Source organism: Drosophila arizonae, chromosome 2 (genome assembly GCF_054131065.1).
Source record: "Drosophila arizonae isolate 15081-1271.41 chromosome 2, UAZ_ARI_1.0, whole genome shotgun sequence".
Taxonomy (NCBI): domain Eukaryota; kingdom Metazoa; phylum Arthropoda; class Insecta; order Diptera; family Drosophilidae; genus Drosophila; species Drosophila arizonae.
The window spans coordinates 16,446,469-16,458,969 of NC_142922.1; the positions used below are offsets into that span (position 1 = coordinate 16,446,469).

The window sequence follows — 12,501 nt, forward strand, 5'->3', positions numbered from 1 at the left end:
ACATAAACATATACATACATAGACATACCTTATAATGGCAATTAGATCGCTCGTGTACATAATACAGAAATATTTTTGAAACTATATAAAATACATAAATTATTGAACATATGTACATAGAGTGCAAGCAAAGAAGTTTCGAAGGAACAAATGGAAAGTGGACATTGGAAATATTTAAAGCAATTTTCAATTATACAATTTATCAATTTACATTTGTTTGGTTGTTCGTTTGTCAAACGCATAGTTGTTTTTCTGTTGGCATTCAAATGAATAGCTTATAATACAATTATAGCTAAAGCGAAATTAAAAATCATGTGTGCTATAACTTGTTGCGTATCAAAGCGCAGAGTGGAAAATGGGATAAATGGGATGAAGTAGGAAAAGCCCATTGCAGCGCATATACAAAAACGAAATGTGCTTAAGCAGTACATATATAAATACGCATATACATATATATGCATGTGCATACGTATATATACTATATATAACTGTAAAGTCATTACTAAGATGAACAACTTTTCTGAAAAATAAACTGTATATTCAAATATCAAACAAACGCAGTTTTACTTGTTTGAAAATTATAATGGTGAAATCAAAAATCATTTCTATTTCGCAGTTTAAATTAAAAGCATATTTACATACTCCAACACGTATAATTTACCGATAGATGGCGTCCTACTAGTTTGGCGGTTAAATTTGAAAACTTGCCTATACGGCCTCCAGGTACTACATATGTAATCAACAGAGGGCGCAGTTCAAAGATATGTTATTTGTAAAGCATACTTTTGTGCGCGTCATCTTGGGGCTGACAAAATAAATCCAACACAGAGCCAAATATTGAATGCCTTCAATCCAAATTCATTTTACGTCAGTCAACCAGTTTATATTTCCGAAGCAATTTGAATACATTTTGTGGTTTTGCTCAGTTTTTAATTTAATAAAAAATATATATATGTATATATGTATTATATACATGATTGATAATATTTGTGCTGTCTATTAAAAGAGATTTACATATGCAGAAGGATTATGGGACCGGATAGGTATATGATCATGAGAATCGGAGAATTTAATGACATTCAAAATAAATAATTGATTTGTTTGCTAACAAAATTTTGAGATGGGAAATCAATATTAATATCGCTTCATCATAGCTTTAATACTTTGGCAAACTATGCACATTTTGATAGTTTTTACAGAGCGTATATGCAGACAGATTATAAGATACAATATAAAAACGATCAACATGTCGCTGATAAGGCAGTTAGCTAAAGGTTAATGCGAAATTAACTACAGAACTACGACTTAGTGGCTAAAACTAAAGTTTTAAATGACTAAAGGAGCTTTGATTCACATTTATGTAGGTTAGACTTGTACAGTTCAGTTTCCCTAACTGCACTTCTTATAACGATAAGATTACGTGCTTAAAAATTATATATAAATAGGTTTTAACTAGCTTTTTACAATGTGTATTGGCTGATAAAATATACACTCTTAAGCTGACCATTATCGCTGTGCCATTAGTCACTACAATATATGGGCTAGATATAGATATAGTTATATATACAGGATTTAAGCGACGACGGGTAGCTACGTGCAAATCTCGTTGCTGGCCGGGCAGGAGCTGTTCGCTACATTCGCGTTGAGCGATCCTGTTCCGGTCGTCATGCTGGCGGGTGTAAGTGACTTGTTCGCTGATAACACTGTTGATGCTGATGCGGACGCTGGTGTGGAGGTGGAGGTGGCTGCAGCCGCTGTAACTGTAGATGGCGCGGGTGAGGTTGTTGAGTCAGGCTCCGCTAGCTGCGCCACAGCATTGGCATTGTTTGTCTTGCTGTTCTCCAGTTTGGCACGATTCAGCGCTTCCTCGCGCTCCTTTTTATCAAAGTACCAGACGGTGATGGCATAGCGGGTACGATGCGCAGGCTGCACCTCATGCGGATTACGTATATCCGACCAGAAGAATATCAGGCGATCAAACTTGGGCTCAATGTCGGCAACCGTGGTGCCTGGCGTCGGCCGAATTCTGTTAATCAAAGCAAACAACTTAGCTAATGCACTCTTAAAATAATCATCGATCAACTAACCGCAAGATGCCGCCACTCTCGCTGGCATCCCAGTTGATGTTCAGGTAGTATATGGCTGTAATAACGCGACCATCCTTGTTGGGATTGTCCACATGCATCACGTAGTGTGTGCCAGAGCCTGGATAGCAAGCGACCATAGCCTGCAAAAGTAAGGTATTATGATTAAAAACATCTCAGCAAATCAATGCAAAAGCTGTACTCACTCTAGTACGCTCCCTGATATGGTAATTACCCAGGATACCATTGTCCTTCATTGTGTTCACACGATACACCACAGAGTCAATCTAGATTAGAGCAAAAAGTGAGTATGCATGTTTATGGAATGTTAGACCACTTGACGGCTGCTTACCTGATTGGTCAGATACCACACATTGCTGCAGCCGGGCTCATTGCCACCGACCCATTTGATTTTATCACCTCGAATCTTATCACCGCGCACCGTGGACGTGGACGATTGAGCATCGGTACGCATATTGTGCACCAGCTGGCCATCATGAAAGGCGCCCGCAGAGTACATGTTGCGCACCTCGTTCAAGATCTTCAGGCCTTTCTCCGTGCCCAGGAAGTCGTCCACCACGGACAGTCCATACTGATTCATGTCATTGATTATGTTACGACAAAGATCTTCATAACGACGTTCACTGTAAACAATGATGAAAAAAAAAGAAAATAATGAATTAATTTGCATAATCCCTTGGCAATCTCAACGAAATCTGTGATTTAAATCTAATCCCTATTAGCTCTTGTTGGGTCACCTTCAAGTATAGATGCGATGTATTTTTATCCCCAAACTAAATTAAAATAGAAATGTAAATACTACTATAATTTATTTAGTAGTTTCTTAGTATAATTATTATGAATTTGCATGTTTTACGACATTTTTATGTTTTGCAACCCATAAAATTGTTGCTATTTATTGGACATGTTTCAGTCACGTAGTCCAAAAGTCACACATATAACCGCATAAAGAGAAATAAAAAGAGAATAGCGAAGAGAAAAGGCAGAAGAGGCGGAAAGCCGCTAAATTCTGGATAAGCAAAACAAATGTAAAGAAAGGTTGTAGAAACCGTAAATCCATCAAAAATATTAACTGAACGGGAAAATATGCGCTCACAGCAATAAAGAAAAACGAAAATAGCGTCCACAAATTATAGCCAACTTTTAAGACTTGTGAGACATCGAGTTTAGCTTTAAACTTGTCTAAACGAATTGCAAATTAAAGAGCGTAGAATTGAAACGGTGATAATGAACTTCGAACCTGAACCGGTTTCAATTTTAAGCACGATTTATCGATGTTTAATATTAAATAGTTATCTATTCGAATTACCGTTTATCCAAAGCTTCGCGAAAATATTGTTCGGCATTGGCAGGCTGAGCCGAATGCTTGAAGAAATTACTGTAATCCGTTGGTGGGAACGTAATCATTTTGCGTTTACGATTTATCAGTTTTATCAGATTTTAATATTAAATCTTAAAAAAATATTTTTAAATATTTATATTCACTTCACTTTGTTCTTAGCGAAAATATTTAGTTCTTCAGCTGGCGCACTGACGGAAGCGACTCCGAAACCATTCACACACAACTAATGAAAGTTTGAAATTGCTTGCCCGTTTTTATACTTCCGATTGAAAGCAGTTAGGAAGGAACACACATAGAGAGCGAGAGTAACGGTTGTTTTTTATCGTACATTGCTATCAGTGCAATAGTGTTGGTTAACAGTCTAGTAAACACATACATACGTATGCACAGCTTTAGTTGAACGTTATCCAATTGTTGCAATGGTAATTGTAGCTGTTGTACGTCTTTTCACATTTGTTGTTTATTGCTTTTGCTTTATTTTTCACACAGTTAATATATTTCTGGATAATTGTAGCGATGAACGAACCGTTCACGTCGAGCGTACGCTTACAACTGAGCGGTAGACACGGCAAGCGACAACGACTCACCGGCTCGATCGACGCAGTGGGAGAGTTTGCACATGTGTTGGTAGCATATATCACTATTGAGTTTGTGTTGCGTTAGAGGCTCGTGTAGCGGAAAGTGTTGTTGCTACAGCGCTACCTTTACGTGTTTGCATATGCATTAGTTTTTTTTCTGGGAGTAATTGAAAACGAGACCGGCAATCAGATAGTAGTTTTCGTGTAGTTGGAGAGCGCGTTTAGGACTTTCTTCGTTAAATTTATCAAACTTCATCAGCATAAGCTAGTTTCCGCTTGCCCTTCAACTTGCATGCAACTCTCCTCAAACAAACACCAATGCAAACAAAACAGAAGGCGAACGCGGAGTGGCTGACACAATAAACGAGCGAGCGCTCACGTAGCCCAGCGCACAGTACAAACACAAAACACATGCGTGAAAATCAAAGCGGGCAGTTGACAGAGAAGACGCCACAAGAGAGAGAGAGAGAGGCGTGAACGAAGACATTTGAATTTGTTTGACAAAGCAAATGAGCAAAAAACAAAAACGAGAAACTAAGGAAACAGTTGTAAATACATGCATATGTACATGTAGGCATCCATTTGTGTATGTTATATATATTTTGGTACATATGTACGTATGTATATATATTTATAGAGATATATACATCTATGTACATATGTATGAGCGGGACTGGGCGCGCACTCCAATTATTTGGGTCAACGGCCCAGTTCAAAGTCGCCAGCTTAAATAATTATTTAAAGGGCCCAACAGCACGACTCACACATGTACATTTCATACATAAACACATATTATTTGTATGTATTTGTGCTCTGAAATGAATTATGTGTGTGTGCTCAATGATCGATTGTAGCCCTTGGTCTTTGATATGTTACGTGCGAAGTCTGTAAGCATGGCACGTGCACCACGCGTCAGAGATGACACAAAGTACTCACTTGCTGTCACTATTCACTGCTGCAGTGATAGTTGTCACGGTTGCAAGATAAAACCAAATATAATTGTACCAATATTTATAGAAATATTGTAATTATATTATCTTAAAAAACATTTATTTTAACATGATAATATTAAATACTTGAAATAAATATAAAATAAAAATATAAAGCATACACACTGCAAAAGAGCGCGAAAGTCACTTTGAAGCCCAAGTTAATATCTCATTCATCACTGCTTTGTGGTCGATGCTGTCGAGGGCGGCGCACACGCATACAATCCGACCTTGTGACGTACACGGCCAAACGTAGTTAAAACTCCACATACAATACATATATACAAGTATGTGTATATATTTGTATGTATGTGCGAAATCGTTTGTTGCAAGTAATGGGGTTGAAAATTGAGAACCAGCCGCAACAGTTTGTTGAAAACATCTGTAACCTGCTTTTGTAACGTCGATTGTAGATATTTACCGTTTATAAAGCAGTTCTCATTTAAAATACAAATTTTTGCTCACATTCGAAGAAGGGACAGAAAGCTGCTTGACAAGTGCCGCCTGTCTGACAAAATATCACATACAGATGTAAATATTTATATTGCTATCTTTGTAGCCAGAAATTAGCGAGCTGAGATCATGCGACATACCATTGCTAATTGTTTAATAAAGAATAACAGAGCCAATCCAATATTAAGTCGCGTAGTAGCAGCCACGACAGATTGAAAACGCGTCGCAAGACTTGCTAATAAGATAAGAAGCAAAATTAAAAGCGTAACAGTTTGCGTACCCGCCGCACGTACGCAAAATAATTGAGGCAAACAGTTAAAGAGCGTGTGATATAGGGGGATAGGCAGATAAAGAGAAAGAGCGAGAGAGAGAGAGAGAGGCCACCCAAGCTGAAACGGAACGGGGACCACCCACCACAAAACGTAAGTACGAATAGCAATAAGCAAAACAAAATAAATTCGCGAACTTATCGATGATTCAGCGCAAATAGCACTGAAGTCATCGTGCCGATAGCGAATTGTAATTTTGCAGCTGTCGGCATTTACCTGCTCTAGTGTGTTATCTCTTAAAGTAGCATGAGAAAATAAATAAAAATATATGTAGAAGCAAAACTGTAGGTGGAACTGCGCAACAGAATTACAAAGGCAGCGGCGCCATTCAGCGAAATGCGACTGCACTTCGTAAGAGGTGTTAACAAATCAAATAATGTGTTTTGCTGTGTACGTGCACCGTTTCGGAAAAGGGCATTGTGACACCTCGGCTCGCTTCGTGTGCAGTTCGGGCAAGTGCATTACATTACGCGCACGTAACGACGAAAAAAAGGTAAACATTCCAGACAACGTCCGCCGCTACACTCGAAATTGCACCCAATCTAATCGCAGGGCACATATTTGCTTATGGCAAGAAAAGAGCACATCATAAATTAGCGGACTGGCACCGAATCGGCGAATTGGCGAACTGGTCTGCACTCAGCAGTGCCAAAGATGTGAGCACGTAAAGCTTATCGCTAATTAGCGCCTTGTATGTGTGTATGTGTATGTATGTTTACGCATGCATTTACGTATGTAGCCCAATTATACGTATGTATTGTATGTATTTCTCGGGCGTTGGCTTTAGCGTAATTTAAAAAATATATGTATGTACATATTTATATAAATGGAATTAAATCTGGATTTAGATAAAAGGTTCTAATTTTAATAAATATAACAATAAATAGATATATTATCGAAAAAAGGAATATACATATGTAAATTAAATTTGTATTTTGGGGGGGTAGATATGTTTTCTTGCATAAAGTGAGCATTGATCTAAACATTTTCAACATTACTAAAGTATAAGTTATAATTGTATGAAATGTTCGTTCAAAAGTTTGTTTCAAGAACACACGTTTTCTGTATAATAAAAAAAATTTTTGCCCGAAGATCGAGCATTAACAACGATCTACACAAATACACATACACCGACACACACACATACACATGCACACATATACACAATCAATTGGATTGGATAGTACGAAATTTAGACAGCGAAAGGAAGAATTTGATCAACTCTTGACCTCTGGACGACAATGGTTGAATACACTCGTCAACCATGTCCAATACGAATTGTAGAGGATTGCGGCTGCGCCTTTCTGATGGGCTGCATTGGTGGCTCCATGTTTCAGTATATGAGGGGATTTAGGAATTCACCAACGGGCTTCATCCGCAGCCTGTACGGCGGTCTGGACTCCGTTAAGATGAAGACACCGGCTATAGCGGGCAGCTTTGCCGTTTGGGGAGCCACATTCAGCACAGTGGACTGCACCATGGTCTACTACCGGCAGCGCGAGGACTCTTGGAACTCGATTGTCAGTGGCGCTGCCACGGGCGGGATTCTAGCCGCCCGCAACGGTATCAAGGCAATGGGTAATGGCGCCTTGGTCGGGGGCTTAGTGCTGGCCATGATAGAGGGTGCTGGCGCCGCAGTGGCCACCATCTATGCAGCCCAGCCATCAAACACGGGCACAGAGATCACCTATCCCCAAAGGCCGCAGTGGGAGCCAGTCTCGAACGGCAGCAGCAACAGCAACGATGCCTTAGCAGAAATTGAACGTGTACTGGACAAGTGCAACACATATCAGAATCCTAACAGAAGCTCACGTTGCAGACAGAAGCCAAAATATATGGACACTGAGGCGCCAGCCAAGCCGCTCTCCCTTCTGGAGCTGGTGAGACAAGCGAACATTTTTATTAGAACTTAACTTTATTTTTTGTGGAATACCACGTTTCGGCCATCTTACTCATATGCCAAATTAATTCTATGTGCAATAGACGTTGACAAAATAAAAATGAGTTTTGATTGTAAGTTGTAAGTTTTGATAATGCAACTCACCTGCCGCTGCCCATGAAGCTGGAATCTGTTAGCCCAATCTGAAAGCTGGAGCTCTTCTCGCCATGATGATGATGATGCTGATGGGGGTGGGGATGATGGTGTTGATGATCATGCTGCTGATTCAGTTCATCCGTCTGAGCTGTTTGGGTAGCCAGCGTTGGCTCTCCAAAGTAATTGAACAGGTCATCCAGTTCGTTAGGCCAGCTCTGAGCCTGTGCGGCGGTCGTCATCATTTGAGCGGTGGAGCAATTGGCGCCACTAACATCCAGCGTTGTGGCTGCCACAGCCTGCTGCAGCTGTTGTATCTTGTTGTTGTTGTTCTGCTTTTGGCGCGCCAGCAGACGACAATCATGCCGATGGGCTGGCCAATCCAAATGCTGATGCGCAACGGAACAGTAGTAAATGCTTTTGCATTTGGCGCAGCGGAGCAGCTGCTCAGCGGTGCCGCAGATGGCGCAACGTGCTGGCAACGACGATGACTGTGGCTTTTGCATGTCCTTGCCGCGTCCCCTGCTGCTTACACCATATTGGCAACGCTTGTATTTAACCTTGAACGTCTGACAGCGTCGATTGCTATAGCTGTGCGTCTGCCTATTGCCACTCGCAATATCAAATATTGTAGATTTCGGAATAACGGCAGGGCGATATCTTCAGCGAGTGTTTGTGTGTTTGTGGTCCAATTTCAGGGCATTTCACCAGACCTCCTTTAGCTATTAAAATGTGGCTATACTGTAAGCATTTTAATCACGTAGGCCCAGCCAAAATAACGAAGAATAACAACAAAAAGATGCTATATAGCCGTTGTTGTTTTTATTGTTGCTGTTGTTGTTGTTGCTCCCAACAGCTGCGTCCGCCTCCGCTTTTGCGATTGCTCTCTCTGCACGTTGTGTTGTACTATATTTGTAGCGTCGCTCGAACGTGGCATTTACTCGTCTTTTAGCAATTCAGCAAATTTTAGCAATGACAAATTGCTTACAAATGCAAATTAATAAAAAATTATAACGCTATTCACTTTCACGGTGATAGAAATAGTCATGAAATGAACTAGTATAATCGATATGCAGATTTATCGAGTTGCGGTCATACAGCACTCATTTACAGTGCTGGGAAACACGCATAGAGTTCGCGCGAATTTAGAATTGGTGCATTCCAATAAGATTTATCGGCTTTGCTTGATATGTAGTTATCGAAACACTTTGGACAGGTCGGCCGGTAGGCAGTTGTTAAAATAAATTCAACATTTCAAGCGGAGAGCAGTTACTAAATTTTAGTCAAAAAAGTCAACATGGCATTAACAGATTTAAGCGCCAAAGTGGTGCTGGTTGATATTGAGGGCACCACAACATCGATTACCTTCGTCCATGATGTACTTTTTCCATATGCCAAAGCAAACGCCCGGCAGTACCTATCGGAGACATGGGAAACGGATGATACTAAGCAAATTGTCGAGGAGTTAAAGCAGCTGCCACAGTACACAGAATATGCTTCAACTCTAGAAACTCGACCAGAGATTAATGCTGCGCATATCGCTGATTTTTCCCGTTATCTTATCGAAAAAGATTTGAAGGTTACTCCGCTGAAAACGTTGCAGGGTCACATCTGGGCCAAGGGTTATGCGAGCGGGGAGCTTAAGGGGCAGTAAGTAGCTATCAGTCGTTAAGTAAACGAATCTTAAATCCGTTAATTAATCTTGACAGTGTCTATGAGGATGTCGCTGTGGCTTTCCAGGCCTGGAGTGATGCTGGCCTTCGCATCGCCGTCTATTCGAGCGGCAGCGTAGCTGCCCAGAAATTGATTTTTCAGCATAGCATAGCCGGTGATCTGCTGCCGCTGCTGAGCGCACACTTCGACACGCACGTGGGACACAAGCAGCAAACCGAATCATACACACGCATTGCTGAATCGCTGGAGGTGGACCCGCAGCATGTGCTCTTCCTCACAGATGTGCCAGAGGGTGCGTTAACAGCTAGGATCTTTTGTGCATACTTTGCAATAATTAATTTAAATTTTTACAGAAGCTTCTGCTGCTCGTGATGCGGGCATGCAAACCGTTTTGCTGGCTCGTCCTGGCAATGCGCCACTCACCGCGGAACATACCAGCTCCTTTCCCGTCGTCACAAACTTTGTGGCACTGCAATCACTGAAGCAACCTTGAATAAAGCTGCTCGATTCTTGAGTTGAAGACAATGCTATATAATATATTTATTGTGCAGAGAGATTTGCTTTACAGAAACGCACGATCCACGCTGCACAAATCATCGCCACTGTCGTGCGGCTCGGGCGTCTGCTCCACCTGTCGACGACGTGAAGTGGAGCGCTGCGATTGCCGTGAGCTGGGCTTGAGCTGCGCGCCATAGATCTTGCGCAGCTGCTGCACCTTCAGATCCGCATCAGTGATCCCATTTGGACAGCGGCTGCTATTGCACTTTTTCTTGGGCTGCTTAATTCGGCGCTGTTGGTTGCTCTCGCAGCCATGGCGCATGCCCTCGCTGCGGCAGCTGTGGCTGAGTTTGCCCACCTCGGGACCCCAATAGGTCTGACCCTCGAGCAACAGTGGAGCCGACTTGACACGCTGTTTCATCATTTGCATGTGCAGCTCGTACTGCTGCTCCTGCAGCGCTTGCTCCGCCTTGCGCGTGGCCAGCCGTATGGAAAGCAGTGCTTTATGCGGTTCACTGGAATGATCCAATATTTACTTATATGTTTCACGAATTGGTTTGGTGACTTACTTGAGGGACAACGATTTCCAGGCAGGCGTCTTGCGCACCTCCCAATCGAAATGTGGGATGGGATCGTGATAGGTGCAATTGTTTTTCAGCTCCTTCACCTTTTTGCGCGAAACCTCAGCACGCAGGGTGGCCGCCAGATTGGGTCGAGCCACTGGATGCTGCGGAGAAACACTAGATATCCGCTTGCCTGGCTGTGATTCCTGTCCTGTCGTCTGCACAGGGGCCACCATTATCTTGCGTGAACGTCGCTTGCATACGCGTCTTGAGGTCGAAGCGGAGCTGTTGCTACTACGCTTGGAAGACACTGAGGGGGATTCAATGTGCAGCTTGGGTACCTCTTTGTTTGAAAAATAGTTGCTTTGCGTCAACAGCCCCAGCTTGGGCGCTGGTTGTTCGCTGGCACTCAAATCATTAACACTGTAGCTCTTCCTTAGCATTTCGCTGCGAACTTTGGCACGCTCTGCTGTGTGCATGGCCGGCACCTTGGGCATAGGCGTTATCTTGTGGGTCTGGGTGGCATTGCTAGTGGACTTGGGACGCTCAGCTTTGCGCATGAATTCCTGCTCGAAGTCCTTCAGAGATTGCTTAAAGTCAGCCACTTCAAGGGCAAAATCCTGCTTGAAGCTGGCCAAGCGACTTAAATCACGAACGCACTTCTCATATTCCTCACTAAGACAGCTCGTGTTATGTGCGACATCGGGGGTGGGTGTGCCCCGCTCCGGCAGGATTAACGGTGGTATGCTGGGTGCTTTCTTTTTAACCTTCTTGCATTTCTTATTGTGTTGCTTTACCTTACAGGAGCCGCTCTCGTTTACTTGCTCCGGCGTTGCGGGCTGGGCGCGCAACTCTCGGCTGGTGGTGCGAAGACTTTCGAGAGTTGAATAAAAGTCTGCGTTCTGCAGATGCTTCACTTCGCAGTAGTCTGTAATGAAAGACTTCTAGTTAAATGCAAATCAGTACTTGTTAAGCTTAATACCTGGTATGCTGTCATAGAACTTGGCCAGCGATCGTATGCCCGTTTGGCTCGTCCAGTTGGCAGTCTCTGTGGCATCTTGTGGTTGGCAAGTGGTGGATTTCGCCTTTACCTTTTTGCCCATGCAAAGTCTGGGGCGATTGTAAACGGGCGCCGGACAATTATTGCAAGGGTCTATAGGCACTTTGACGCAGGAATTTAAATATGTTCGACCCATATGTGTGCTCATATTTCATTTAATAAATACAATGCGTTTTATCAATATTTGAAATCCAATAGGTTACTGTTGCCAGCGGTAACCAAACATTGAACATTTCTTTACGCTTTGTTTTTGATCCTTTCCGTTTTGGTCTGCCTGTTCGCACGGTAACGGTCATGTCCTGGTTTCGGTCTCGGCCATTCCAGCACATTCGTGTGCTTCTTCACTATTAAATAACTTTCATACCTATGCTCAATTGTAGTGAATAGCAAGCATGTGTCGTTTTTATTTACCATTTTCTCTTAATTCATCCACAACTGCTCTTCATATTCTGCAACAAATATTTTATAGCTTGTTATCGTTATTGAGATAGGTAAGTTTTCATTTCTGGCCTACGGTCACACTATTCAGCCAACGATAACGATTGTTAGCTGTTATAATTCAGTTAGCAGCTGTTAAGCTGATCATTCAAGTAATTTAATATTTTGCGTTGTCAATCAAATTATATATGAATTAAATCAAACCGTGCAACATTTTCCATCTAGTGGCTTAAAAAAATAAAATACTTGCATACCGTTGCAAATTTACAAACCAATCAAAACCATTTTTGTAGGATTAAATTGGCGCCCGCTGTAAATTAACATAAGGCTACGTAACTTTAACAGCTGAGCTCCAATCGTTTGACAGTACGAGTTCGTCAGCAGGCGACGGCGGTTCGCATAATAGTTTGTCTGTGTTCGTGTGTGTAAAAACAAAGCAA

General features: G+C 42.1%; 4 protein-coding genes across 9 annotated transcripts; 2 read left to right on the forward strand and 2 right to left on the reverse strand.

The window, feature by feature from the left end:
- Positions 1-1,138: 1,138 nt before the first annotated feature.
- Positions 1,139-8,897, reverse strand: Hph (HIF prolyl hydroxylase). 4 transcript variants are annotated; one of them, XM_018000297.2, is made up of 5 exons: positions 7,841-8,897; positions 2,437-2,728; positions 2,291-2,371; positions 2,088-2,227; positions 1,139-2,026 (listed from the first exon to the last, which is right to left on the reverse strand). In XM_018000297.2, exons 1-5 carry the CDS (start codon positions 8,332-8,334, stop codon positions 1,591-1,593), a joined length of 1,443 nt encoding a protein of 480 aa, XP_017855786.1. In that variant the 5' UTR covers positions 8,335-8,897; the 3' UTR covers positions 1,139-1,590. The 4 variants fall into 4 exon arrangements, with proteins under 4 accessions (XP_017855786.1, XP_017855795.1, XP_089319894.1 ...); XM_018000306.2 differs by lacking the exon at positions 7,841-8,897 and adding an exon at positions 3,415-4,334; XM_089463768.1 differs by lacking the exon at positions 7,841-8,897 and adding an exon at positions 3,202-3,342.
- Positions 5,955-7,813, forward strand: Tim17a2 (translocase of inner mitochondrial membrane Tim17a2). The gene is made up of 2 exons (XM_018000642.2): positions 5,955-6,289; positions 6,349-7,813. The coding sequence occupies exon 2, from the start codon at positions 7,038-7,040 to the stop codon at positions 7,707-7,709; it is 672 nt and encodes a 223-aa protein (XP_017856131.1). The 5' UTR covers positions 5,955-6,289; positions 6,349-7,037; the 3' UTR covers positions 7,710-7,813.
- A 99-nt stretch (positions 8,898-8,996) lies between the features above and the next one.
- On the forward strand, positions 8,997-10,027 carry Enoph (enolase-phosphatase E1). The gene is made up of 3 exons (XM_018000631.2): positions 8,997-9,478; positions 9,538-9,794; positions 9,856-10,027. Exons 1-3 carry the CDS (start codon positions 9,126-9,128, stop codon positions 9,993-9,995), a joined length of 750 nt encoding a protein of 249 aa, XP_017856120.1. The 5' UTR covers positions 8,997-9,125; the 3' UTR covers positions 9,996-10,027.
- On the reverse strand, positions 9,081-12,353 carry LOC108608734 (uncharacterized). 3 transcript variants are annotated; one of them, XM_018000261.2, is made up of 4 exons: positions 12,035-12,353; positions 11,546-11,967; positions 10,570-11,491; positions 9,081-10,515 (listed from the first exon to the last, which is right to left on the reverse strand). In XM_018000261.2, the coding sequence occupies exons 2-4, from the start codon at positions 11,769-11,771 to the stop codon at positions 10,065-10,067; spliced, it is 1,599 nt and encodes a 532-aa protein (XP_017855750.1). In that variant the 5' UTR covers positions 11,772-11,967; positions 12,035-12,353; the 3' UTR covers positions 9,081-10,064. The 3 variants fall into 3 exon arrangements, with proteins under 3 accessions (XP_017855750.1, XP_017855758.1, XP_089319877.1); XM_018000269.2 differs by having other exon boundaries at positions 11,546-11,978; XM_089463751.1 differs by having other exon boundaries at positions 11,546-11,987.
- Positions 12,354-12,501: the final 148 nt, after the last annotated feature.

Excerpts from the sequence above, each read along its gene's own strand:
- Hph (XM_018000297.2), bottom strand. The coding sequence starts at position 8,334 with ATGCAAAAGCCACAGTCATCGTCGTTGCCAGCACGTTGCGCCATCTGC. Across the intron at positions 2,729-7,840 it reads AGCTTCATGGGCAGCGGCAG|TGAACGTCGTTATGAAGATC; the intron begins GTGAGTTGCATT and ends CATTGTTTACAG. Across the intron at positions 2,228-2,290 it reads ATATCAGGGAGCGTACTAGA|GCTATGGTCGCTTGCTATCC; the intron begins GTGAGTACAGCT and ends TTACTTTTGCAG.
- Enoph (XM_018000631.2), top strand. The coding sequence starts at position 9,126 with ATGGCATTAACAGATTTAAGCGCCAAAGTGGTGCTGGTTGATATTGAG. Across the intron at positions 9,479-9,537 it reads AGCGGGGAGCTTAAGGGGCA|TGTCTATGAGGATGTCGCTG; the intron begins GTAAGTAGCTAT and ends TAATCTTGACAG. Across the intron at positions 9,795-9,855 it reads CCTCACAGATGTGCCAGAGG|AAGCTTCTGCTGCTCGTGAT; the intron begins GTGCGTTAACAG and ends AAATTTTTACAG.
- LOC108608734 (XM_018000261.2), bottom strand. The coding sequence starts at position 11,771 with ATGAGCACACATATGGGTCGAACATATTTAAATTCCTGCGTCAAAGTG. Across the intron at positions 11,492-11,545 it reads GTTCTATGACAGCATACCAG|ACTACTGCGAAGTGAAGCAT; the intron begins GTATTAAGCTTA and ends CTTTCATTACAG. Across the intron at positions 10,516-10,569 it reads TGGAAATCGTTGTCCCTCAA|TGAACCGCATAAAGCACTGC; the intron begins GTAAGTCACCAA and ends GGATCATTCCAG.
- Tim17a2 (XM_018000642.2), top strand. The coding sequence starts at position 7,038 with ATGGTTGAATACACTCGTCAACCATGTCCAATACGAATTGTAGAGGAT.